Source organism: Aotus nancymaae, unplaced genomic scaffold (genome assembly GCF_030222135.1).
Source record: "Aotus nancymaae isolate 86718 unplaced genomic scaffold, 86718_ANA_hifiasm-v0.15.2.pri h1tg000022l_1, whole genome shotgun sequence".
NCBI classification, from domain to species: Eukaryota; Metazoa; Chordata; class Mammalia; order Primates; family Aotidae; genus Aotus; species Aotus nancymaae.
This window is the reverse complement of record NW_026988435.1, coordinates 36,431,198-36,458,381: the sequence shown is the minus strand read 5'-3', so window position 1 is coordinate 36,458,381 and position 27,184 is coordinate 36,431,198. Positions and strand designations below refer to the sequence as shown.

General features: G+C 44.9%; 1 protein-coding gene across 8 annotated transcripts in view; it reads right to left on the bottom strand.

Moving 5' to 3' along the window:
- The window catches only part of LOC105712859 (interleukin-10 receptor subunit beta), a 78,537-nt gene that overhangs the window by 25,352 nt on the left and 26,001 nt on the right, over nucleotides 1-27,184 (bottom strand). For 3 of the 8 annotated variants that reach the window (XM_064380104.1, XM_064380103.1, XM_012446264.2), the window contains exons 1-4: nucleotides 14,341-14,501; nucleotides 12,772-12,895; nucleotides 5,252-5,409; nucleotides 1,884-2,050 (exon numbers count right to left, since the gene is read on the bottom strand). In XM_064380104.1, coding sequence (XP_064236174.1) covers nucleotides 1,884-2,050; nucleotides 5,252-5,409; nucleotides 12,772-12,895; nucleotides 14,341-14,389 — 498 coding nt within the window. In that variant the 5' untranslated portion in view covers nucleotides 14,390-14,501. Of the gene's footprint in view, nucleotides 1-1,883; nucleotides 2,051-5,251; nucleotides 5,410-12,771; nucleotides 12,896-14,340; nucleotides 14,502-14,584; nucleotides 18,472-20,009; nucleotides 20,147-27,184 lie in introns of those variants that run through there. The other 5 variants (XM_064380101.1, XM_012446244.3, XM_064380102.1 and 2 more) reach the window with 5 other exon arrangements.

The window sequence follows — 27,184 nt, the reverse complement described above, 5'->3', positions numbered from 1 at the left end:
CATATAAACCTGTATTGATACAAAAATTAGCCAAATGTGGTGGGGATGAGGCAGGAGAATCGCTTGAATCCAGGAGGCGGAGGTTGCAGTGAGCCGAGATCACACCACTGCACTCCAGCCTGAGTGATGAGAGAGTGAGACTCTGCCTCAAAACAGCAACAACAGCAACTAAACCTGTATTGGTGGTGGCATCACACGTGAGAGCAGCTGTGCAGCAGGCAGCCTTGCCACACTTGGTATGTCACACTGAAGGCTGCCACACAACTGGCCAAAGGGAGAGGAGAAATGTGTAAGACGTTGCCCGTGCTGTGGGGATGTTTGAGATAGGAAACTAAACATGGAGTGGAGTCTCCATTCGCACTTGCCTCAGGAGGCACCTGACCCTGCTTAATGTAAAACTGGATCCTTAACTGAGGTCTGTTGCTAGCTCCTAGACGGGAGCCATCTGCTCTTATCTTTATGGCCCAGGGCTTAGCAGAGCTGCCTGCATTTGATCAGTGATTGTGAATATCAGAATTTACATGTTGAAACTTAATTGCCAATATGACAGGACTCAGAGGTGGAGGCTTTCCAAAGCAAGTAAGTCATGAGGGTAGAGCCTTCCTGAATGCCATCAGTGACCTTAGAAAAGAGCAGCAAGGAAGCTGTCAATATCTTTGCCCTTTGCCTTTCACCATCTTGGAAGCGGAGCACGCAGGTGCTCACCAGACACTGAATCTGCTGGTGCCTTGATCTTGGACTTTCCAGCCTCCAGAACTGTAGGAACTAAATTTCTATTGTTTATAAGTTACCCAGTCTGTGGTATTTTGTTGTAGCAGCAGGAATGGACTAAGACACGGCATCATTTAATGGAACATTTTTTGGGGAAAAAAATCAACTTGAGATTCTTTTGGGCTATGCAGTATGTGTATGTAAATTTAACTACAGCATTCCTAAGATAATAACATGGGTGATCCCTTCTTCCCAAACTCTGAGAATGAAGTGGTAAAATCAACATTTAATGTGGAAGAGATAACATGTATGTAGTATAACATACATAACATATACATGTCAGTTTAGGACTGTGAATGGCATTCAGCTCAGAAGCATTAGGTATAAGAATAAATCTTGACCAAAGATGAATAAAAATAACCTTAACATGTCCAGCAAAGAGGAAGGAAACCTCATGTATTGGCCATATATACATTGTTCCAAGCAATGGGATGTTTATATTTTCTATTATTGCATTAAATTCCCCAACAATCTTATGAAGTAGGTTATCATCCTCATTTTATTAATAAAGTAAGTTATTATGCCCATTTTGCAGACTTGAGGAAGCTGGGGTCAAGAATGTGACCAATGCCACACGGTGGCAGGGGCAATAGTCCAATCAGATCTTTTGACTCCAAGCCCATATTTTTAAAGAAATTGTCCCCTGAAAAATAGAGCAATAAGGGGAAACTGGGCTCAGAAAGATAAGATGTGACACTGGGCATCCAGCATCTAGGAGTGGCTGTCTTGACCATGGACATACCTAATTTGTGGTGTGTGTGGGACCCAGGGGTTGATGTCATGAGACAGTTGTCAATTTGCTGATAAATTCAGCCAGCTCCAAGTCCCCCAGCCAACTCTGACTCAGCTGTGCCTTCCCCTGCAACTGCCCTTCAGGGAGGGAAAGGTCTGCTGTCATTGTGCAGACTTTGTCCTGAAAGTGCTCTACACATATGCCTTGCGGGTCTGGGAAGCTTGAGCCAAAGATGCCAGTAACCCCTCAGTCTGGGAAGCTCTTGGCTTACAGAGAACCAGTCCTTAGATCCTCTAGATTGTAAGGTGCTGCCACCTTGCAAGATTCTGCAAAGAACGTGAAAGCCTGCTACCTCTGAAATGCAATTAACCAAGCTTACCTTTTCATCAGTACCATTTTTCCAATATTGCACATTGTAAGTCCATGAGTTATATACATTCTTCATAGTCCAAGTTTCATATTCATTCTCAATTTTGGGGGCTAAGAAACGCATATGTAAAGAATCAGCAAGTACTTCTACTTGCACTCCAGGGGGTCCAATAATGGCTAAGCATAAGAACAAGCAAAATGACAATAAAAAATCACATTTTAAAAACTTGATTTCAATATTAATTTTTCATAACCATGCAAAACGATTAGTTCATGGAAGTATACTACTTTGATATACTATTGTTATGACATTGATTGACATGGCTAAAGAGGATAGTTGGATTTAGTTTCTTTTAAAAAATCTGATAATCTTTGTCTTTATTAATCAGGTTTAGTCCATTTATGTTTATTGTGGTTTCTGATACATTTGGAATAATTCCAACTACATCATTTTGTATTTTCTATAAGAATTTCTTTTAAAATTTCTATTTTATGTTTTTGGTATCTTCGCCTTTTTTTCCCCTGCTTTTTGTTGTCTGGAATTTTATTTCCTTTGCTAGGATGGAAGCTACAGATGGCATCTCTATTATTTTTAGTGGCCACCTTTACATGTTTAACATATATAATTAACCATATATATTTCCAACAAAGTCTAAAGTTGTTTCCCTTCTGAATGCTCTTTTACTAGAAATTCATATGGCTGGCTCCTTCATTTGGGTCTCCGTTCAAATGCTACTTCTTCAGAGGCTGTATCTTACCATCCTATGTAGAAGCGCAGCTCTCATTACTTTCTGTCCTGTTACCTTGCTTTAGTTTTCTTAAGAACCAGTCACTACCTGTCATACAATATGTATCTATTTATTTATTGTCTGTCTTCCTGATTAGCACATATTTGCTCCATGAGGGCAGGGATTTTGTCTTGTTCACTGTTGTAGCTTCAGTGCTTAGAATGCTGCTGTTACTATAGAATGATTTGTAAATGGTTCCGGGCAATCGTGGTGTTTGAGTTGTCCTGTATTCTTCTTTGGCTGCCGGTTACTTTTTCAGGGCTGTTAATAAACCTGCTTCTACCATTCTAAAGTGCTTGTCTGAAAACCAGATGAGAAAACTTGTTAAATGCTTTTCCAAAGCAAGTGTAAATAGGCTATGCATGACTCCTGGAAGCAGTTTCCTATCACTAAAATACATAGACGTCAAGAGACAAATCTCCAATATTGGGTAGCAGTTGCTAAGATATGGATGCCAGAGCCTGGGTCTGAATCCTTGCTTGGCCACTCATCATCTGTGTGACCTTTTGACAAGCTGCTTAACCATGTTGTACCTAGCTAGGTTCTAAAGGGAACTTGCACGGATGGGAGCTAACAGAATTTGGGACAAGTTAGGACATGGTAAGCCAGTTAGCAATCATAGGAGCAAAACCTTGTACTTTTAACTATTGTGAAACTTACTTTTGTGTTCATTTTTTCTTTGTTTTTGTAAAGGTACCCTTAGAAAAGATAATCTAACTTTGATAATTTATGATTCCAAAAGTAAGAAGTTTTGCCTAGGCTTGGGATGGAATTGGGAAAGAGAAGAAAGGCATCCTGGCTTCATTCTCTACCAGGGAGGATGTAACTGGGGCCATTGTGGTCCAGAGCAGGGGACTGGCATAAAGACCCCTCCCCACATAGAGACAGTGCTTTTTTTGAGACAAGATCTCACTCTGTCACCCAGGCTGCTGGAGTGCAGTGGTGTGATAATGGCTCACTGCAGCCTGGACTTCCCAGGCTCAGGTGACTCTTCCACGTCAGCCTCCCAGGTAGTGGGGACTACAAGCACACTCCACCATGCCTGGCTAATTTTTTTTTTTTTTTGGTAGGTTTTTTTTGTAGAGACGTTGTTTTGCCATTTTGCCCAGGCTGGTCTCAAATTCCTGGGTTTAAGGCCAAACGTGGTGCCTCACGTCTGTAATCCCAGCCCTTTGGGAGGCCGAGGCAGGCTGATCACTTGAGGTCAGGAGTTCAAGGCCAGCCTGGCTCACATGGTGAGACCCTGTCTCTATTAAAAATACAAAAAAATTTAGCTGGGCATGGTGATGGGCACTTGAAGTCCCAGCTACTCAGGAGATTGGGGCACGAGAATCACTTGAACCCCAGAAGCGGAGGTTCCAGTGATCCCGGCACTGCACTCCAGCCTGGGTGTTAAAGCAAGACTTTGTCTCAAAAAGAAAAAAAAAATAAAAGAAAAAAATTTTGTTGGGATTATAGATGTGAGCCACTGTGTCTGGCCAGAGACAATTCTTTTTTTTTGAGACAGAGTCTTACTCTGTCACCCAGGCTGGAGTGCAATGGTACAATCTTGGCTCACTGCAACCTTCCCCTTCCAGGTGCAAGCAATTCTCTGCCCCAACTTCCCGAGTAGCTGGGATTACAGGCACCTACCACCATTCCTAGATAATTTTTGTATTTTTAGTAGAGAAGGAAGGGGTTTCACCATCTTGGCCAGGCTGGTCTTGAACTCCTGACCTTGTGATTCACCTGCCTTGGCCTCCCAAAGTGCTGGGATGATAGGCATGAACCACTGCACCCAGCCCAGAGACAGTTCTTTTAGTGCTTCTCTCTATGTGAGTTTTGAAGGGCTGTGAGTTTTGTAAATCAGGTTCTTTTAACCCCAATCTTTACTCGCTCAATAGCTAATATATGGTTTAATTAGTTTTCAATTCCTGATATTTTAAATATGCTTATCTCATATTTAGGGGACTCTGGTGGGTCACCATCACCCTCCAAACCTAACCTGGGAACAATTTTTTTTTTGATACCAACTCTCACTCTATTGCCCAGGCTGCAGTGCAGCGGTACAGTCTCGGGTCACTGCCATCTCTGCCTAACCTGGAACGATTTTTGATGCTGACCAACCAGTCTGACCCAACCCAGCTGCCGTCAGCCCTATCCCTCCCTCTGTCCTTTGCTCTGGGCAAGCTGGCTGTCTGCATCAGATTTTCCATCTCTATACCTGCCTTCATTCTTTTGCCTATCACATTATATTTCTTTGTTTAAGTCATAATTCCATACTGACTTCCTTCCAGAAAATTCACCATCTGAATCCTTCCAGAACTTTTCCTTAACAGCACTGGCCCCATGGCCCCAACACATTCACATCCTTGAGGCACTGAAGGTATCAGATTTATATGTAATTGTTGTATTGATGCTATGCCTATCCTTTGCTGTCTCTCCCATGGATTTCTTTAGGGATACAACTCTATTAGATTCCTTAAGCCCCTTGTGCAAGGCCATCCATTTGTGGGCCCTCAAAGAATTCTTGTTGATGGACCAACCAATGTGGAAAAAAACCAAGGCAAGATGATGACATTACAAAAAAAGGGAAAACAAAATGGCTTACTGTCATCCACAGGACAGAAGGTGATGTTTACCCAGTCCGAATGCTCATCTGCAAATTCAGCCCTGACTCTCAAGGTGTGGTCACCATACTTGGAAATACTTGAGAAATCACATTCCGTTGAGGTAGTACTCACGCATATATCTTGGAATGTCCTATAACTACACAATCAAAAAGATAGGTAAGTCAGGAGAGTTCTAGCTTCAGTCTCCCTCAGGCTGACTGGTATTTAATTTGCAGAAGAAACTCTGTTAAACATAGAAATAGCTGTCTTCAAAAAAGAAATTCTCAGAGATTTGAACATCCTAATGACTACGTGCCTCTCCAAGGGGTTGAGTACTCAGCATCCTTGACCAAGAAAGCTTCCTTCCTTGATTATATATTTTTGAAAATGGGGGCACATGATTTATGAGACATTGATTTACATAGATTTACCAAAATAAAGGTATTACAATGATTTTCAATAAAGTCCTGTGCCACATAATGACATTTCTGTCAATGACAGACCACATGTACAATGGTGGTGTCCCACGATAATGATACTCTACTTATACTGTCCCTTTTCTATGTTTAAATACATTTAGATGCACACATACCTCATTTCATTGTGATTTGCTTTATTGTACTTCACAGATACTGAATTTTACAAATTGAAGGCCTGAGGCAATCCCACATTGAGCAAGCCTATTGGTGCCATTTTTCCAACAGCACATGCTCACTTCAGGTCTCTATGTCCCATTTTGGTAATGCTTGCAATATTTCAAACCTTTTCATCATTACTGTATCTGTTATGGTGATTTGTGATCAGTGATTTTTGATGTTACCATTGTAATTGTTTTGGGGCACCATAGACCACACGTATATAAGACAGTGAAATTAATCAATACATGTGTGTGTTTTGACTTCTCCACCCACTGGCCATTCCCCTGTTTCTCTCTTTGGGCCTTACTATTCCAAAAGCTGGAAATGAGTAAGCTTAGTGAGGAAGGATACTGAAGGCCACGAGAGGCCTCTTGGGCCAAACAGCCAAGTTGTGAATGCAAAGAAAAAGTTCTTGAAGGAAACTGAAAGTGCTACTCCAGTGAACACATGAATGATAAGAAAGCAAAACAGGGCCGGGCGCGGTGGCTCACGCCTGTAATCCCAGCACTTTGGGAGGCCGAGGCAGGTGAATCACGAGGTCAAGAGATCGAGACCATCCTGGTCAACATGGTGAAACCCCGTCTCTACTAAAAATACAAAAAATTAGCTGGGCATGGTGGCGCGTGCCTGTAATCCCAGCTACTCAGGAGGCTGAGGCAGGAGAACTGCCTGAACCCAGGAGGCGGAGGTTGCGGTGAGCTGAGATCACGCCATTGCACTCCAGCCTGGGTAACAAGAGCGAAAACTCCGTCTCAAAAAAAAGAAAGCAAAACAGCCTTATTGATAATATGGAGAAAGTCTCAGTGGTCTGGGTAGAAGATCAAACCAGCCACACCATTCCCTTAAGTCAACATCTAATCCAGAGCAAGCCCTCAATACTCCAATTCTGTGAAGGCTGAAAGAGGTGAGGAAGCTGCAGAAGAAAAGTTGGAAATTAGCAGACGTTGGTTCATAAGGTTTAAGAACAGAAGCCATCTCCACAACATGAAAGTGCAAGGTGAAGCAGCAAGTGCTGATGGAGAAGCTGCAGCAAGTTACCCAGAAGGTCCAGCTAAAATCTAGCTAACATGATGAAGGCGACTACTCTAAAAAATAGATTTTTTAACGTAGATGGAACAACCTTCTATTAAAAGAAGATGTCATCTGGGACTTTCATAGCTACAGAGGAGAGGTCAATGCCTGGCTTCAAAGCTTCAAAGAACAGGATGACTTTTGTTAAGGGCTAATGTAGCTGGTGACTTTAAGTTGAAGCCAACATTTGATTACCATTTTGAAAATCCTAGAGCTCTTAAGAATTATGCTAAATCTACTCTCTGCTCTACAAATGGAACAACAAAGCCTGGATGACAGCACATCTATTTACAGCATGGTTTACTGAATGCTTTAAGTCCATTGTTAAGACCTACTGCTCAGGATGAAGTTTTCTCTCAAAATATTACTGCTCATTGACAATGTACCTGGTTACCCAAGAGCTCTGATGGACATTTAAAAGAAGAGGAATGCTGTTTTCATGCCTGCTAACACAACATCCATTCTGCAGCCCATGGATTGAGTCATTTTGACTCTCAAGTCTTATTAGTTAAGAAATATATTTTGAAGCTAGGCACAGTGGCTCACTCCTATAATCCTAGCACTTTGGGAGGCCAAGGGGGGGCGAGTCACTTGAGGTCAGGAGTTCGAGACCAGCCTAGCCAACATGGTGAAACCTTGACTCTACTACAAAACAAAACAAAACAAAACAAAAACAAAAACAGAAATCAGCCAGGTGTGGTGGCACTACTTGGGAGGCTGAGGCAGGAGAATCACTTGATCCCAGGAGGTGGAGTCAGCAGTGAACCGAGATCATGCCACTGCACTCCAGCCTGGGCGACAGAGTGAGACTCCATCTTAATAAATAAAATAAAATATATTTTGCAAAGTTATAGCTGCCATAGGAGTTTCTCTATGGATCTGGGCAAGGTAAATTGAAAACCTCCCGGAAAGGATTCACCATTCGAAATGCCATTAAGAACATTGGTGATTCGTAGGAGGAGGTCAAAATATAACATCAATAGGAGTTTGGAAGAAGCTGATTCAAACCCTCATAATTTAAGGGGTTCAAGACTTCAGTGGAGGAAGTAACTGCAGATGTGTGGTGGAAACAGCAAGATAACTGGAATTAGAAGTAGAACCTGAAGATGTGACTGAATTGCTCCAATCTCATGATAAAACTTGAACAGATGAAGAGTTGTTTCTAATGAACGAGCAAAGAACATGGTTTCTTGAGATAGATTCATTCCTGGTGAAGATGCTATGAACGTTGTTGAAATGACAACAAAGCGTTTAGAATATTATATAAACTTAGTTGATAGAGCATAGCAGGGTTTTGAAAGGATTGATTCCAATTTTGAAAGAAGTTCTTCTGTGAGTAAAACGCGTCTCATGCTACAGAGAAATCTGTCAAGAAAGGAAGAGTTAATTGATGCAGCAAACTTCATTGTCATCTTATTTCAAGAAATTGCCACAGTCACTGCAACTCAGCAACCACTACCCTGATTAGTCAGCAGCCACCCATATCAAGGCAAGACCCTCCACCTGCAAAAGGATTATGACTTGCTGAAGGCTCTGATGATTGCTAGCACTGTTTGGCAAGTATTTTAAAATTAGGCTGTGCACATTTTTTTAGACATAACGCTATCGCACGCTTAATGGACTACACTATAAACCTAACTTTTATATGCACAGGGAAACAAACAAATTCATGTGACTCACTCTATTGTGGTTTTAGCTTTATTGTGGTAGTCTGGAACCAAACTGTCTTATCTTTGTGGTATGCCTGTATACAAATACCATTGTGTTACGATTGCCTACAGTACTCGGTAGAGTAACATGCTGTATAGGTTTACAGCCTAGGGCAATAGGCTACACCACATAGCCTAGGTATATACCAGGTCACACCATCTAGGTTTGTGCAAATACACTGTATGATTTTCACACAACAAAACTGTCTAATGATACATTTCTCAGAATGTACCCCAGTTGTTAAGTGACCCATGACTGTCCTGTCCTATAAATGACTATCATTGAAATTACTCTGGAAAAATTATAAAGCAATGCATTAGTCTCAATCAGAACACCAGCCCAGACAGCAATCACTAAAGGGAGCATGACAGAAAGTGAAGCGGAAGAAACGCAATGGCGTTTGGAAATGCCTGTTGGATGTGTTGGATGCTAGGGAAATATAATCTCCTGAACCTAAGCTCGCAACAGCCTGAGGAGGTGTAATTGGCTGCATATGATCAAACGAAGCCCAGGCTCTCATCCTGCAAAAAGTGGGGAGCTGCCTGGCTCAGTGGCTCATGCCTGTAATCCCAGCGCTTTGGGAGGCTGAAGCAGAGCCTTGCTTAAGCCCAGGAGTTTGAGAACAGCCTGGACAACATGGTGAGAGTCCTCGTCTCTATAAAAAAATCAAAAAATTAGCTGGGTGTGGTGGCATCTGCCTGTGGTCTGAGCTACTTAGGAGGCTGAGAGGAGGGAAGCTCACTTGAGCCTGGGAGGTGGAGGCTGCAGTGAGCCATGATCGCACCCTGCATTGCAGCCTGGGCAACAGAGTGAGACTATCTCAAAAAATAAAATAAAATAAAATAATAAACAAGCAAGGAGCTATTTGATTGGTCCCCCAAGGCATATTCTGGTGCCAAAATCAATTTGGTTGCTCCCAGAAGTGATGGTGATAAAAATAACAACAGGCAACATTTATTACGTACATACGGGTCAGGCGTGGAGAGCCTAAGAAATCTGCCTGACTGAACTCAGATCTGTCTGGCTTCATAGTCTAAGGTAGCATATCACACCTTACAGCATTCTTAGTGATGCCTAGAACAATCCTTTGCAAAAAGTAGACAGAGATAATTGGGATCATGCTATTTTTTCACTTAATATACCACAAATATTTGTCAATCATTTCTTCACAGCTGCTTAACATCCCATCATTTGGAAAATCCAGGGGTCATTTCATTAATGGGGTTTTCTCACATGTGGCCATATTTTTTTTCCTCCCCTCCTCCCTCCTTTCTTCTCTCCTGTTTGCCTTCTTTCCAACTCAAGTCTGGCTGATTAAAAAAAAAAACTGTAGCGACAAGGCCCTACTATGTTGCCCAAGCTGGTCTTGAAAGCCTGGCCTCAAGTGATTGTCCTACCTTGGACCCCCAAAGCACTGGGATTACTGGTGTGGGCCACCATGCCTGGCCCATTTCCTTCTTTTAAACTAATGCATCAATTGTCCAGCACATTTAATATTTCAAAAGTTGTTTTGTAATAACTTCTTTTTCACTAGGTTATTATTTTTTTGAGACATAGTCTTACTCTGTCGCCCAGGCTAGAGTACAATGGTGTGACCTTGCCTTGATGCAGCCTCTGCCTCCTGGGTTCAAGTGATTCTCCTGCCTCAGCCTCCCAAGTAGCTGGGATTACAGGCATGCACCATCATGCCTGGCTAATTTTGTGTTTTTAGTAGAAATGGGGTTTTGCCATGTTGGCTAGGCTGGTCTCGAACTCCTGACCTCAGGTAATCTGCCCACCTCGGCCTCCCAAAGTGCTGGGATTACAGGCGTGAGCCACCGCTCCTGGCCTTCACTAGGTTATTTTTATTGCATGTACAAATATTTCTCTCCATACTAAATAGGTAATATGACCTGTTCCTCATATTTACATCTAATTATTTTGGATGTTCCTAAATTAAAATCACCAGTACATCCTCTGAAGTGCCCCCTGCTCTGGCCGCCCTACTCCAATGTACACTAATAACAGAGAGTTTGTGCTATGCAATTGCTCATGCTAAATTCTAAACAAGCCTTTTGTAGAGCCACATAAGGGTAACATCTTTTGGGGTCCAATATCTTCCCCAAGGACATGCCCAGCACGTATTTTGTTTTCTCCAGCACATACCACACTCACTCTGTAGTTCCGTGAGGGGGAGACCAGGAACCCAGGTATGGATACCCTCATGAAGTCACTTCATGAAGTCACTGGGATCTCTAATGTAAAAGATAAACATGCAAAGCCAAAGGCCTCAACTATAATGGCAAAAAAGCACGGCATGGGCTGGGCGTGGTGGCTCACACATGTGATCCCAGCACTTTGGGAGGCTGAGGCAGATGGATCACTTGAGGCCAGGAGTTTGAGACCAGCTTGGCCAACATGGCGAAACCCCGTCTCTTCTAAAAATACAAATATCAGCTGGGCACGGTGGCACGTGCCTGTAGTCACAGCTACTTGGGAGGCTGAGGCAGGAGAACTGCTTGAACCCAGGAGGCAGAGGCTGCAGTGAGTGTAGGTCACACCACTGCACTCCAGCCTTGGTGACAGAGTGAGACCCTTTCTCAAAGGAAAAAAAAAAAACCAAAAGCGTAGCACAAAACAACAAAAAAATAAACTACAGGGGAGACAGACAGAGAGGAAAGTTAATTTTCCACAGTAAAATCTCTGTGGCTATCCAGACTGAGTGGAGAAAACACGGAAAGCAAATGATAAAGCCAATCAGTGCTAGAACATGCACATCAGGAAAATATCAATTGGCCTCCTTCAATCCTTGGGACAGGTGACACTGGACTATGGACTGTAGATTAGACACAAGCGTTGTATTAATGTAAAGTCCCTGAGCTTCTCATCGTACTATGGGATTTAAGAGATTATCCTTGTTCTTGTGAAATACACACTGAAATAGTACAGCACAGAGGGCATGAGAGAGAAAGAGGGAGGGAAAAAATGACATTAAAAATTGGTGAATCTGGTTGTAGGCCATCTGGAAATTCTTTGTATTATCCGTGACCTTTTGAAATGTTCTGTTAGTCTGGAACTAATTTTGAACTAAAAGTTAAGAAACAAAAGCCAGCAACGCATAGCCAAAGACCAGCTTTCTACTTCTCTGAGGTAGCAGGCCTTGGGGATTTTTGGGAAATGACAGCTGGATGGGTGGGAGCCAGGGATTGATGGGATCTGGGACCAGATTTCCTCCTGCCTCACTGAAGGACTTGTCTATCTTCGTATGTTTCTGTGTCACATAAAAAGCAGGTGTGTTGGCTCGTCAGCCTTGGGCCTCCTGCTGCTGTTTGCGCCTGGCCTGAAGGTGTGTCACCTGCAGTCCAGCATGTGGCGTATCATGGCAGGCTGCCAAGGCAGTGCTGGCACTGACTTCCTTCACCAGGCATAGGGAAACACTGACAGGCAGGAGAAGCAGAGGGAGTTCAGACCCCTGCTGAGATGACCACCTAGGGTGACACTCACTCTTCCTTCACAGCTCCTGCTGCTGTCAGAGAATGGGGCTTTTAACAGTCAGTAGCTGTCTTACTTTCAATTTCAGGATGAAACCACGGAGAAACTGAGTGCTCACAATGCAAAGTACGTGCATCGCGCGATACTGGGGCATGCTGTTGCTGTTCTAATCCATCGGAGGGAAACAGGCAGTGTGTGGTAGCCAGGGGCTTCCTGACTGCTTTGCATACCTCAGTTTCTTGGTTAGCATCCACTCAACATTGTTGACTTCTAGAAATACTACTCATACCCGGAGATGACAGCAGTGGTATTTTTCTTTTAAAATACATCAGCTGTGACAACTAAGCTGGGTTCTGTACACACAAGGTGACCACTATGGCTGATTATATCTACATATGCATGATAAGCAACAGTCAAATCATCAACCATCACAACCAGAAAACCTAAAAGAGAAAAGGTGGCCACAAGAATTTCCCAGACAGAAAAAGGCCAGCAGGGAGGCTCCCTGAAGGCTGTCACAGTCACATGGTGACAGCAGTCAGACTCTCTTCCTCTTGTGGCCCAGCCCAGTGACCAGCCCAGGGCTGGCTCCTCCAGTGCATTCCTGCCTAGAGTGAGGTCAGACCCACCTTTGGAACTGAGCTGTGAAAGTCAGGTTCCCTTTGGTAAAAGCAGGAGACTCCCACTGTAAAATGTTCTTGAAATTAACAGAATTCATTCTGACATTTTCAGGAGGTGGCACCATTCCCAATGCTATGAAAATAAGAGAAAAACATTTACGACCTTTTTCCTCAAAATGGTTGCTCATGAAAAAGCCCACACCCAGTACTTGGATCTCCTCTGTGGCTCCATATCTTCAAAGGCCACGTGGATGAGGGAGGGAGAGAGAGACAGGTTGGCTCTGCTGGAGTCTAGATTTTCTTTGAGGAGCCATGAGGAGAAATTTCTGTAGGGGCAGGAGTAAAGTGGGGACATGTAAAGGAGCCTGGATTTTCGTGGTGGCAGAAAGCTATGGGGGGTAGGGTGGAGTAGATGGATTTCAGATATATTTCCAGAGATAAAAACAAACTGGAGGCTTCCTGATACATTTAATGCATAAAAGCTGAGGCTAATGTTCATTTTGGGTTTAAGCACCTGGTGCCCCGATTGGAGCTCAGCTGGGGAACTCACGAGTCCCATTTGAGCTGCATTAGGTTAGAGATGCTGGAGAGAGGCTGAAGTAGGAATGTCAGGGAGACAGCGGGATGCATGAGCCCAGAAGTCACACCCAGAACAGATTTGGGCTAGAGACAGAAATTATTTTCAGATCTTTTAATAGAAAATTCAAAACCTGGCCAGGTGTGGTGGCTCCCGCCTATAATCCCACACTTTGGAAGGCTGAGGTGGGTGAATCACCTGAGGTCAGGAGTTTGAGACCAGGCTGACCAACACTGAAACCCCATCGCTACTAAAAATACAAAAATTAGCAGGGCGTAGTGGCGCACGCCTGTAATCCCAGCTACTTGGGAGGCTGAGGCAGGAGAATCGCTTGAACCCGGGAGGTGGAGGTTGCAGTGAGCCAAGATCGTGCCACTGCACTCCACCCTGGCGACAGAGCGAGACTGTCTCAAAAAGGTTTCAATGAATTAGGTTTAGAAGCTATGAAGCTGGGGCGCTGGGGGGGCAGAATCCAGATTTCAGGGCGCTGAGGCCTGACCCGGAAGGAGGGGAAGTGCAGCGGGTGATGGGGGCGTATCTGTAGGGAGAGCTGGCACTGATGGGGGCAGAGACTTGGGGTCGGGCTGTCAGAGCGCTGGGGGCTTCTGGGGGCCTCCAATTGACCTGATGATCTCCAGAGGGCCAGATGACAGCCACGGTGGGATCTTGGGTCTTAAGCTACCTTATTTAGACGCGCCGGCAGACAGATGCAGGAGGAGGAGAGGGAGTCAAAAGACGCCGGAAGTCTCCCCTTGAGTTTAAGGCCCAGACCGTCGGTAATCCGGCGCGGGCAGGGCTTCCTCCTGTTATAGAATCGACGGCAGCGGCAGCCCAGCCCCCTCTCAGCACCCCGGCCGCGGCGTTTGCATCTCCGGTCCCGAGGCCCCGACGGTCCGACCGGGCACTTAGTCACTTTTAGGGCGCCCAGGGGTGGCATCGAGGGTGGCATCTGGTGGGGCCTCCCGGTTCCCAAGCTCGTCCCCTCCCCGCGGACTCCTCACCTGACACCAGCAGGCAGCCGCCCAGCCAGCTCCCGAGGCTCCGCGCCATGGCCGCGCCGGCTGCCCGGGCGGGCGCTGGGGGTGCCGCGGCCTTCGCCAGGCACACGACCCCCGCCTGCGCCCGGGAGCGCTTCTCCTCGGTCGCTTCCGGGAACCGGAGAGGCGGGGCGGGGCGGGGCGGGGCGGGGCCGGGCGACCGGACTCTTCTCCCGCTGCAGGCCCCACCCCACGGCCCGGGTCCGCCCGCGAGGCTTCTGAACTTGGCAAGTGCACACGAGACGGCGGAAGCTTTGAAAGGTGCCGTCCAGTCAAATAAATATCCTACAACGCCAGCCCAGGACTGAGATCTGGATGCTGGAATGACGGTGGTGACGGTGGCTTTCAGTATTTTCTAGGTTTTGTCCCAAGCACAGGCACGCCCTCTCTTAATGCCCTCTCTCCGCACAGGTGAGTTAAAAGCACTCTATCAGCAAATCCAGTTTGAGAGGGTCTTCTTTACCCTTCTCCTCCCCAGGGATAAATAACACAAAGCCAAATCATTTGTTACGCAAATTTCTTTCAGTGACTGCCGAGAAAGCGTTAATTTCCCCTTTTTAACTTGATGAGTGGTAGATGGGAAATTCCAGAGCTGTCCAACGTCTTGAGTAATGTACAGCACCGCCTGATGTCTGGCGCTAGGACACCACGTGAAGTCGAGCAGAGGGAGGTGAATGCGCCCTAGGCCTCTGCAGGCCACCAAGCAGAGCTAGAAGGAGTTGGTGCAATCCTAGAGACGCCAGCAGATGCACCAATCTGTGGCACAAGTACACTCTCCAATGGAAAACAAGACCACACAAAGTTTGTATTAAAACGTACTGTATTATTCTTTATCAATCTCCAATCACTATACAAAATTAAAAAAATACACACACACACGCAGCCATAGAGGTTATCTCAAAAGATGAACCCAGAAATCTTTCATATGAGATGCATTCAGAAGGCAGAGAAAATGGTTACATATACAAAAGGTCTCTTTCCTAAGAGGTTCCCTCTTCACAGCCCTATCCTTTTGAGTTACTTTTGAGCAATCATACAAATAATCTATTCAAAGTCCTTGAACTATGACTTGTGTAATTTAAGTTTTCCCTTTTTGAAGGGGCTACGAGAAAGGTTTGAGAAACTGGCTTTTGGGAGGGTGAAGGTCAGAGGGTCCTATGCTTTTCATTCATCCTGGGAGCCTCTCAGGGTTGCAGCATTTCCACCTGAGTGTTTATTCTTGTACATTTTCTTGTCTTTCTCCTGGGTTCATAGGATCTTGGAAATCACCTAGTCCAATCTCTTTATTTCAGAAACAAGAAAACCGAGGCTTAGAGAGGCTAAGTCAAATGCCTAGGGTCACACAGGGAAATTGTGGGAGTTCTTAAACTGTTTGCTACATGAGCCACCGCCGCCGCCACCGCCTTTTCTTTTCTTTTTTTTTTTTTGAGACGGAGTTTCGCTCGTTACCCAGGCTGGAGTGCAATGGCGCGATCTCGGCTCACCGCAACCTCCGCCTCCTGGGTTCAGGCAATTCTCCTGCCTCAGTCTCCTGAGTAGCTGGGATTACAGGCACGCGCCACCGTGCCCAGCTAATTTTTTGTATTTTTAGTAGAGATGGGGTTTCACCATGTTGACCGGGATGGTCTCGATCTCACGACCTCGGCCTCCCAAAGTGCTGGGATTACAGGCGTGAGCCACCGCGCCCGGCCCACCGCCTTTTCTTTAAGACAGGGTCGGGCTCTGTTGCCCAAGCTGAAGTGCAGTGGCGCGATCTTGGCTCACTGCAACTTTTACCTCCCAGGCTCAAGCCATTCTCCCACCTCAGCCTCCCAAGTAGTTGGGACTACAGGCACATGCCACCATGCCCAGTTAATTTTTTTTCTTTTCGTAGAGACAGAGTTTGCCATGTTGCCCAGGCTGATCTCTAATTCCTGGCCTCAAGGGATCCACCTGCTTAGGCCTCTCAAAGTGCTAGGATTACAGGCAGGAGCAATTGCCCCTAATCAGACTTCCCTCCCCCCTCCACCCCACCCAGATTCACAGGAACTGTAATCACATGTAGCGCATTTGATTTGGAATCAGCACAGAGAGCACTCTGAAAATTGTCAGATAGGGTCTCTGAAACTTGTATGCCATATTTCTCCCGAAGACCTTGAAGCACCTTTGTGTTTGCTTTTTTTAATCTTAAAATATGGCACTCAGATTTTTATCCCTCTCCCCGACGCCATGTTTCCTCTCTGTCATCATCACCTGCTTGATCCTAGCATCTATCTTTCCCACTTTAATTGGGGAGGGCTGGACAAGGTGGAACTCTGAGTGAAGGAGACAGAATGTGCCACGGGTGAGGTGCCCGAGGCTCACTGACTGAAGCCTGGATGGCTCTTCCCTGCTTCCTGGTGCAGGGCCCCCTTCTCTCCAGCTGCTCACCGGTCCCTCCCCCTTACCTGCCATCTTTGCAGCTCTTGCTAAGTATTTTCCTTTTCTTTCCCTCCTCCCACACTGGCCCAATTTATTTCCCAGAAAAATCACAGGGGTGGCCAAGCACAGTGGTTGACGCCAGTAATCCCAGCACTCTGGGAGGTGGAGGCGGGCGGATCACTTGAGGTCAGGGGTTCGAGACCAGCCTGGCCAACATGGTGAACTCCCGTCTCTACTAAAAATACAAAAATTTGCTGGGCATGGTGGCAGGTGCCTGTAATCCCAGCGACTTGTGAGGTAGGCTGAGGCAGGAGAATTGCTTGAACCCAGGAGGCGGAGGTTGCAGTGAGCCGAGATCATGCCATTACATTCCAGCTTGGGTGACAGAAGGATACTCTGTCTCAAAAGAAAAAAAAAAAAAAGAAGTATCAGGGCCCTGGACCACCCCTGAAACCACTGGGAACCCTGCTCCCTGGGAAACATGATGTAGAGACATCCTAAGTACATTAGTGCAAAGGGAGGAGCACACGTGCTTCCTTCAAAGTGCATCACCTTGAATATGTAAACAATGCACTGAATTGTACTATGTTCCCCATACTGGGAAGCTGCATAGGTGACGTTACCTGGAAGAACGGGGCACTCTACAGTTTCCTACTCCTTCTCTTGGAGAACACTCGCAGACCATAAAGCAGCGAGTCAGGGGACAAGGAGAATGAACCCTCTAGGTGCTTATCCGTCCATGTTCATGACATAGTTTTGGAGTCATCTCATTATATAACCATCCCCAAGGTCAGCATCTGACTCAGAAGTGTCACTTTGATCAGAGGGAGCATCTTCAGGGCACAGGCCCTCTGAAGAGGGACTGGGAAAGGCTGGCTGTGTCCCTTCCCCACTGGCCAGCACATGGCTTGATTCCATATTGTCAGGATCCTCTGGGTCAACCATCTCTTCCAGATGAGATGATATCATCAGAGGGGCTTCTTCTACGTCATCACTGTCCTCGTCATCAAGAACCCTCAAAAACACAGAGTTTAAATCCACATTGAAGGTAATTCTGCCCCCAGAACCCTCCGTGGAGCTGTAGTCCTCTTCGGGAAAGGGGTCCTGGAGTGGACTCTCTGTCCTCTCACAGAGCCCACTCAAGCGTTCCAACTGCTGGGGACTGCACGTTGGCATCGTAGGGGGCTCTGCATCAACCTCAGGCAGCTCAGGCTCCTCCTCAGAGTCTGGGTCTACAAACTGGGATTCTGCGGAGGTGGCAGAGGCCTGACCTAGAGCCCTGAGGCTCAGTCCGTGCATGGTATAGCCACCGCCGCTTGTCCTGGGGGCTGCCTCAGTCTCACTGTCACTTTCATCATCATAATTATAATCCCACACTTTCTTCTTTCTGTTGATGTAAATGACCTCCACCATATCCATGGCTTCCAACGGTGGCAGCTCAGGAAATGGCCAGGTGAAAAAGTTACGAAAATTCTTAAAAAAAAAAAAAAAAGAGTCCATATCAGCTGTGACTGTTTGCTCCTTTTTACATAATAAAACTTAATCATTGGGGCACAGAGACGCACGCCTGTAATCCCAGCTACTGGGGAGGCTTAGGCAGGACGACTGTTTGAGCTCAGGAGTTTGAGGCTGTAGTGCATTGTGATCACGCCTGTGAACAGCCACTGCACTCCAGCCCTTAGCAAGACCTTGCTGCTAAAAAAATAAAAAAACAAATAAACTTAGTGAGATTGACTGCACGATGATACAGATGCAGATGATGATGACGACAGCAGTAATCACAGCTAACAGTTACACTGTGCTTACTATTTGCTGGGCATGACTCTTGGTGCTTTATATATAATTCGCCTTTCCCTCACAACTGCTCTATGAAGTGGGCTTACTATCCTTATGCCCACTTTACAGATGAGAAAAGGAGGTGCAGAGGTTAAGAAACTTGCTCAAGGTTTCTGACTGGCGAGTGGGGGCAGCTGGCTTTCAAACCAGGCAGGCTGCCAGTCGCAGAGACTGTTCTGACTTACTCCTCTTGATTTCCTCTCTTCTGGCTGCTTCTTTATATATATATTTTTTCCTTATTTTTATTTTTTACACATGAACAGCCAGAGGGAAGCTTCTTTATATTTTTAAGTTATTTATATATTTTTAGAGATAGGGTCTCATTCTGTCACTGAGGCTGGAGTGCAGTGGTGCGGTCACAGTTCACTGCAGCCTCCACCTCCTGGGCTCAAACAATCCTCCCAACTACATCTTCCTGAGTAGTTGAGACCACAGGCATGTGTCACCACACCTGGCTAATTTATTTTTACTTTCTCTAGAGATGAGGTTTCCCTACATTGCCCAGGCTGGTCTCGAACTCCTGGGCTCAAATGATCCACCTGCTTCGGTCCCTTAAAGTGCTGGATTACAGGCATCAGCCACCATGCACAGTCCTTTTTATATCTTTTTATAGGATAAATCCACTTTGTGTATATCTTCCACTAATGTAATCCAAAATAAAAAGATGATACATATAAAAATGTTTATTGTACTATTCATCATGACCAAAGAAAGAAAAGAAAGGAAAAGAAAAAGAAATCCAAATGCCCTATAGCTGAGAAATGGTTAAATGAAAAATGGTACAATAATAATAATGAAATTCTACCTAATCATTATAAATTATAGGCGATGAAGTATATATATATATATACATATATATATAAACATTGCTGGGAGTAGTGGCTCATGCCTGTAGTAATCCCAGTACTTTGGGAGGCCGAGGCAGGTGGATCACTTGAGGTCAGGAGTTCATGACCAGCCTGGCCAACATAGCAAAACCCCGTCTCACTAAAAATGCAAAAATTAGCCAGGTGTGGTGGCATATGCCTATAGTCCCAGCTACCTGAGAGGCTGAGGCACAAGAATTGCTTGAGCCTAGGAGGCAGAGGTTACAGTGAGCTGAGGTCATGCCACTCCACTCCAGCCTGGGTTACAGAATAAGCCTCTGTCTCAAAAAAAAAAAAAAAAAGAAGAAGAAAATGTAACACGCACAGATGCACTTACAACTGCACAATATATTATTTATAGGGATGGAAAAGAACTCAGAGTAAGAAAGCATTTTGGTGTTTACAGAAAATGAGATATTCTTCTGTGAAAAATAACTATATAAATAAAAATTTTTAAGTTAAAATAAGAAGCAAAGGTAGAAATTACCAAAAAAACAAAAAAACAAAAAAACAAAAAAAACAACTACCTACCAAGGCTTTGGGGAGGCTGTTTCTCAAGCATATATAACCAATCCGTTTCAGTGTCACCAAGGTGCTTATCAAGACCAATACTATTAAAAACAGAGTGATTATTCCTCCTACTTTGGCAGATTCTGCTGATTCTGAATCTGTTGATGAAAAATTAAATGACTTTATTTCAAAAAAATGCAATAAAGAATTGCAGATGGAAATAAATATACATTGGTCTGGTGTTAGAAGGCGATCAAGAAACCAAAGGTTTGATAAAACAGTTTGATATTGTGAAATACCAAAGACTAAAGAATAATCTAAGTGTGCGTTTTTTAAACAATATAATAGACTTAGCTTTTTTTAAAAGTAAAATTTCCTTCAGTTTATGTTCTATAACTGTACTGTCCAATACAGTAGCCACTAGCTATAGTTGGCTGAATTTAAATGATCAAAATTAAATAGAATTAAGAGTTCCGTCTCTCAGTCACGTGAGACACATCTCCAGCTTCAGTGGCCACACTAGTTAGCATGCGCTGTGAGGCAGGAAGAAGTGGGGAAGGGAAGTTTGCCTGAAAACAAGCGACTGGTTGTTGCTCACTCTGAGCCTGGACTCCAGCCACACCAGGGCCCCAAATCAGGGCTCTGCAGAACTCGCCTTGCTATTAACACTTCCCCTTAGTTTTTCATCAAAATTCCTTTTGGACAATTTCAACTTTCTGATCATAGTTATTTTCCTGAAGTGCGCCCGGGCTGAGAAGAAATCATTAGGCTCTCTTCTATCACTAAGGCCCCCTTGCACTTCAAGAAAGGTCTTCCTTAGTATTAATCCTGGAACTACAGCCTCAGGCAAAAACAGATAGGAGAAAAAAGGAGATAAAAATGGATTATGTACTCTAAGTCTTCTAGAAGGTTAAGGAAAGAATAGAAAGTAGTTCAGTAAAAACTCTTGCACTATTAGAAAGCACATGGTTCCAGAGTCCACTCTCAACCCCATTAAGAGTGTGAAGAATTGGATTGTCATCTCAATGACAGTTCTAGAATCAGATCTAGCCACAGAGGCATGCCTTTAATATACACAATTCTGACATGTATAGAGTTTACATTCTTGAAAGGGGTACTGTAAACCAAAATGATTTCACTGGTGAAGCAATGGCATAATACTGAGATTCTGACTCATGTACCTACCCAACTTTCATGTAATAGCTACAAAGCACTCTATGCCACAACTATGTAATAGGGCATCCTATAAACCAAATTGTAAAAATTGTAGTTAATATGCTAGGATAATATTCCTCAATTTGGGGTATTCTCATAAGTCTGAGAATTCTTTCTTTCTTTTCCTTTTTGAGATGGGGTCTTGCTCTGTCGCCCATGCTGGAGTGCAACGGCGTGATCTCGGCTCACTGCAACCTCCGCCTTCTGGGTTCAAGCAATTCTCCTGTCTCAGCCTCCCAAGTAGCTGGGATTATAGGCGTGCACCACCATGCCCAGTTAATTTTTTGTATTTTTAGTAGAGACAGGGTTTCACCATGCTGGTCAGGCTGGTCTTGAACTCCTGCCCTTGTGATCTGCCCACCTCAGCCTCCCAAAGCACTGGGATCAGAGACGTGCGCCACCGCACCTGGCAGAGTCTAAGAATTCTTTAGGAGAACTTAAACTTTTTGTTTTCAGTTTGATGATAATCTAAAAAATATAAATCTTGGCTGGGCATGGTGGCTCACGCCTGTAATCCCAGCACTTTGGGAGGCTGAGGTGGGCGGATCACCTGAGGTCAGGAGTTCGAGACCAGCCTGACCAACATGGAGAAACCCTGTCTCTACTAAAAATACAAAAAATTAGCTGGGTGTGGTAGCCAAGTAGGCTGAGGCAAGAGAATCACTTGAACCCAGGAGGCAGAGGTGTGGTGAGCTGAGACCATGCCATTGCACTCCAGCCTGGGCAACAAGAACAAAATTCCATCTCAAAAAAATAAAATAAAATAAAATAAAATCTCACTTGGGGTCATGACAATTATACATGCATGCTATTTTTAAATATTCATATTTGAAAAGAGATGAATCCTATCAATGTTCCAACTTAAAAAAGGAGAAGCAGTGATTGAATGTTACTGCTGTTAACTATCTTCTTCATGAAAGATGAGCATCTTGGGAAGGAGAGATCAGGTCATGTCTTCAAAATTTGGCCTTGGACAAACCTGTCTGTCTCTGGATTCATTGTGGAGATATTTTAAACCAAAAATAAGAAACCTCACAAGCAGATGGATGCACTGAGCAACTGGGCTGGTAATATCTGATCACTATAATCTTTAACGGAAAAAGAGAAAGAACCCTGTGAAAGGATTGGTGATGTCTAACCTCAGTCTTATAGTTCCTCCCCTATTATCTCTCTGTAACAAGCCACACCGCCTCCCCACTGGGTGACTGCAGTAATCAGCCCAGGGTCACCTGGCTCACACTTCAAGGCATGTGGATGTTCCCTTTACCTCCTAACTCAGATCACGGCGAGCAACCTGCTCAAAACCCTCTGAGGGCCATTTCTTGTAATGCTTCCAAGTTCTACATCATTCAGGCTCCTCCATCCTCTCTGACCCAGATTGTTACTATTCTTCCCTTGTTCAGCTCACTCCTGCTGTGCCATGCCATGCACATCCTGCCTCAGGGCCTCTGCACTTGCTGAACCCTGCATGTGGAACTCCCTCCCCTGCTATGTTTGTGTGATTCGCTCCCTCACCCTGTTTGTTTCCCACTGCTACCGTAACAAATTATGACAAAGTTAGTACCATAAAACAATACAAATATATTATGTTATATTAATAGTTCTGGAGGTCAGAAGTCTAAAATGGGTTTCACTGGGATAAAAAAGCTTAGGGTGTTAGCAGGACTGCAGTCCTCTGGAGGCTCTAGGGGTAGACCTATTTCTTTGCCTTTCCTAGCTTTTAGAGGCCGCTTGCATTCCTTGGCTCATGGCCCCCTCCTTCATCCTCACTCTCTGACCTCTGCTGCTGCTGTCAGAGCTCCTTCTCTGCCTCTGAGTCTCCTGCCTCTTTCTTTCTTTCTTTTTTTTTTTTTGAGACAGAGGCTCGCTCTTTAGCCCAGGCTGGAGTGCAGTGGCACAATCTTGGCTCACTGCAACCTCCACCTCTCGGATTCAAGTAATTCTCCTGCCTCAGCCTCCCAAGTAGCTGGGACTACAGGTATACACAACCACACCTGGCTAATTTTTGTATTTTTAGTAGAGATGGGGTTTTACCATGTGGGCTAGGCTGGTCTCGAACTCCTGACCTCAGGTGATCCACCTGCCTCGGCCTCCGAAAGTGCTGGGATTACAGGTATGAGCCACTGCACCTGGCCAAGATCTTCAATTTCATCATACCCACAAGCCCCTTTGTTATAGAGGTTAGTCTGTTCACATATCTGGGATTAGGATGCAGACATCTTTGGGGGCCATTTTTCTGCTTATCACATCTCCCTGGGGTCTTTACTCAAATGCTACCTTCTCAGGAAGGCCCTCTCTGGCCATCTGTGGCGGATGCTGTGGGTGGCCTGCCCATGTCCCCTCTTCAGTGCCCACCCCCTACTGCTGCTGCACGTGTCTGCTGATACATCTCAGAGGTGATCCTTCTCTAAGGAACTGCCCTTGGCCAAAAGGAGGCCACCTCACCTGGAGGCCATGCTGTAGCTCTCCCCCAGTAACTGACTGGCCGGCTAACTTGAAGATACAGTTTATGCTTCAGACAACACCTTGGGATTAGGCTCAGCTGAGAGTCACAGGCTCACGTAACTTCTCTCTCCCCATCCCTACCTGTTCCCTCTTTCCCCTTCTAAGATGCCTCCACCAATAAATCACACTTGAATATGAATCACATCCCAGGCTCTGCATCTAGCAAATGCAAGTCAAGACACTGTCCTATTTAAAATAGCAACCCACTCCCCTCCAGCTGACATTCCCCTCACCTCTTTTCCCGCATAATTTTTTTTCCGTGGTACTTACTGTCACTTAACATACTATATGGTTTACATTTTTATATTGTTATTCTGTCTCCTACTACAGTGTAAGCTCTACAAGGTGAGACGTTTTTATCTATCTTGTTTACTGCTAAATCCTCAATATCCAGGAAAGAATCTGGCTCATAAATAGGCCCCCAATATACATTTGTCAAACGAATGAATAGAGCTTTTCCTTAGGGCTTTATGATTAAAAGAGCCAATCAATTAATTTTAGGGCTTGACAAGGGGAAGGTGTTTCTCCAGATCTCCGGGCTAAATTCCCCGCATATCAGTCTGCCCTAAGACGGGAGCACTTAGTGCTGAGCCTGTGTTAATGCTGGTCTCGGGCTCTCCTTCCAAGATCCCTCACCATCCAAACCTGTCTGGTTTCTGAGTCTGGCTAGTTGAGGGTAGGTCAGATGGCAAGCGGATAGTGAGAGAGGCCATGTTATCAGAACCTATTTGCTTCCAGAGTTTCAAACAAGAATTTGACACCAGGTGCAGTATTTGGATAATTAGTGATACCAGTACATGACCTGTCTTGGGTAATAATCAAAGAATGAGGGCTGACTTGACGTTCAACAAGACGTGTTCACACCAAGTAAAAATGGAATGACCCGAGAGGACGCTGTTACATGAATATTTCTTAGTAGGTGACATGGAAGAGTCAGGAAAGAAAGTGAGTTATCACAGAATTCATCAACCTCCAAAGAGCCTTCTCAGCCAGCAACATGTTCACCCTGGAATTGGGGACTGAGTTTCAGTTAACCACCATCTGTCTGCCAGGTTATTACTTTGTTTTTATTGTCTGTAGGAGTTTTGTTTGTATGTAAGATCAATGATGTGATAAAAAAATATATATATATCCAGTCTTTGACCCTAGTTCCTGGAGCAGAGCTTCAAAAAGCTGTGGAATTTCCTGAACAATAGGAGTGTCTTTTGTTAGTCCTAACGGGCCCCTTTTAGGGGCCATATATGAGTTTATACTTGTGAGGTGACCAGGGCAGGGTGTGGATAGCTTCAGGAAGAGGGCTGGTCCCTAGAAAAACTAACCACATGATCAGACAATTGGAACTTCCAGCACTCCCTTTGACCTCTGTCCAGGAAGGGGAGTGGGCTGGAGACTGTATTCAATTCTGTAGCCCGTAATTTAATCAGTCACACCTACATAATGAAACCCAATGCAGACTGTGAACACCAAGGCTTGGGGAGCCCCCACATTGGTGAACAGATGGATGTACTGAGAGGATGGTGCACCCGACTCCCCAGTGACAGAAGCTGCTGCACTCTGGACCCTTCCAGATCTTGTCCTGTGCACCTCTTCAATGGCCGTCAATCCATTCCTTTATAATAAGATGGTGGTCATCAGCATAACACTTTCCTGAGTTCTGTGAGTCATTTGGGCAAATTATCAAACCTAAAGGGAGGTCATGGGAACTTCTGAATTTGTAGCCAAATCAAATGGAAGTGCAGGTGACCCTGGCACCCAGGACGTGTGGCTGGCATTTGAAGTGGGGGCAGCAGTTTTGTGGGACTGAGCCTTCAATCTGTGGGGTCTATGCTAACCTCGGGTAGTTGGTGTCAGAAATGAACTGAATCATTGGACAACGAGTTAGTGTCAGATAGTTGGTGTTAAAACAGAGACATGTACATGTATTTTGGATTTACATTTCTGAAAGAGCTATATAGTCAGGTAGAATCCATATGCAGTTTTAGGTTTGCCTGTATGTAGTTGACATTATAAAAATAACTTAAGCTAAAGGTGTCTGAGATGTTTTCTCCTTTAAAACCAGTCTGTGCATCATCTGGCCTTGAGGAACACTAGAGAATGAAATCAGACTGCCCTGCAGTGAGGCCCACGTGGAGCACTATATTACGTGCTAGGCAACATTCCTGTAGCTCACTTCATTCACAAATGACCATATTGCTTTGCCAACGAAAGGAGCCAAAGTCAGTAAAATACTTGAAGAGATTTAGTCTGAGCCAAACATGAGTGACCAATGGCCCGTGACACAGTTGCAGGAGATCCTGAGAACCCCTGGTCAGGATGCAGCTTGGTTTTATACATTTTAGGGAGACATAAGGCATCAGTCAATGCACGTAAGACATATATTGGTTCAGTCTGGAAAGGTGAGACAACTCGAAGTGGGGGCTTCCAGGTCATAGGCAGATTCAAATATTTTCTGATTAAATATTCGGAGTTTATAAAAGGAAGTGTCTGGATTAAGATAAAGGGTTGTGGAGGGCATCCTATTAAGCAGATGAAGCCTCTGCTAGCAGGCTTCAGAGAGAATAGATTGTAAATGTTTCTTTTTTTTTTCCTTTTTTTGTAGACAGAGTTACCCTCTTGTTGCCCACCCAGGCTGGAGTGCAATGGCATGATCTCGGCTCACCGCAACTTCGCCTCCTGGGTTCAAGCGATTCTCCTGCCTCAGCCTCCTGAGCAGCTGGGATTAGGATTACAAGCATGTGCCACCACGCCCAGCTAATTTTGTATTTTTAGTAGAGATGGGGTTTCTTCATGTCGGTCAGGCTGTTCTCAAACTCCCGACCTCAAGTGATCTGCCCACCTTGGCCTTCCAAAGTGCTGGGATTACAGGTGTGAGCCACCGCGCCTGGCCTGTAAATGTTTCTTACTGGACTTTAAAAAGTGCCAGACTCTTAGTGAATTCTCTCTTGGATCAGGAGGAAGACCTGAACTGGGAAGGAGGTTCTTTATAGAATGTAGATTTTCCCCACAAGATACAGCTTTGCAGGGTAATTTCAAAACATGTCAAAGAAATGTATTTTGGGGTAAAATACTTTGATTTGTTTTAGGGCCTGCTATCCATCATGTTGGTATCTTAGTGCTACAAAGCATCTTTTTGTCAGTCTTAAGGTTTCTGTTTTAATATTAATGCTAGCCAGCTGTGCCCAAATTCCAAAGGTAGGAAGGTACAATGAGGCACATCTAGAGTACTCATACTGACCACTCATTCCCATCACGGCCTGAACTAGTGCTTCTGGTTTGCTTACTTTACTTGGCCCTTGGCTGAGAGGAGGGGTCCATTCAGTTGGTTGGGGAGATTAGAATTTTAGTTTGGTTTACAACTTAAAGCCATTTCTTTATAGAGCCTACCTTGTTTTTATTCTGGTAAACCAGAGCGTTAAAGATACTTCTATTGGTGTCACAGGCGTCTGAGCCAGAGCAACTCCATCTTGAATAGGAGC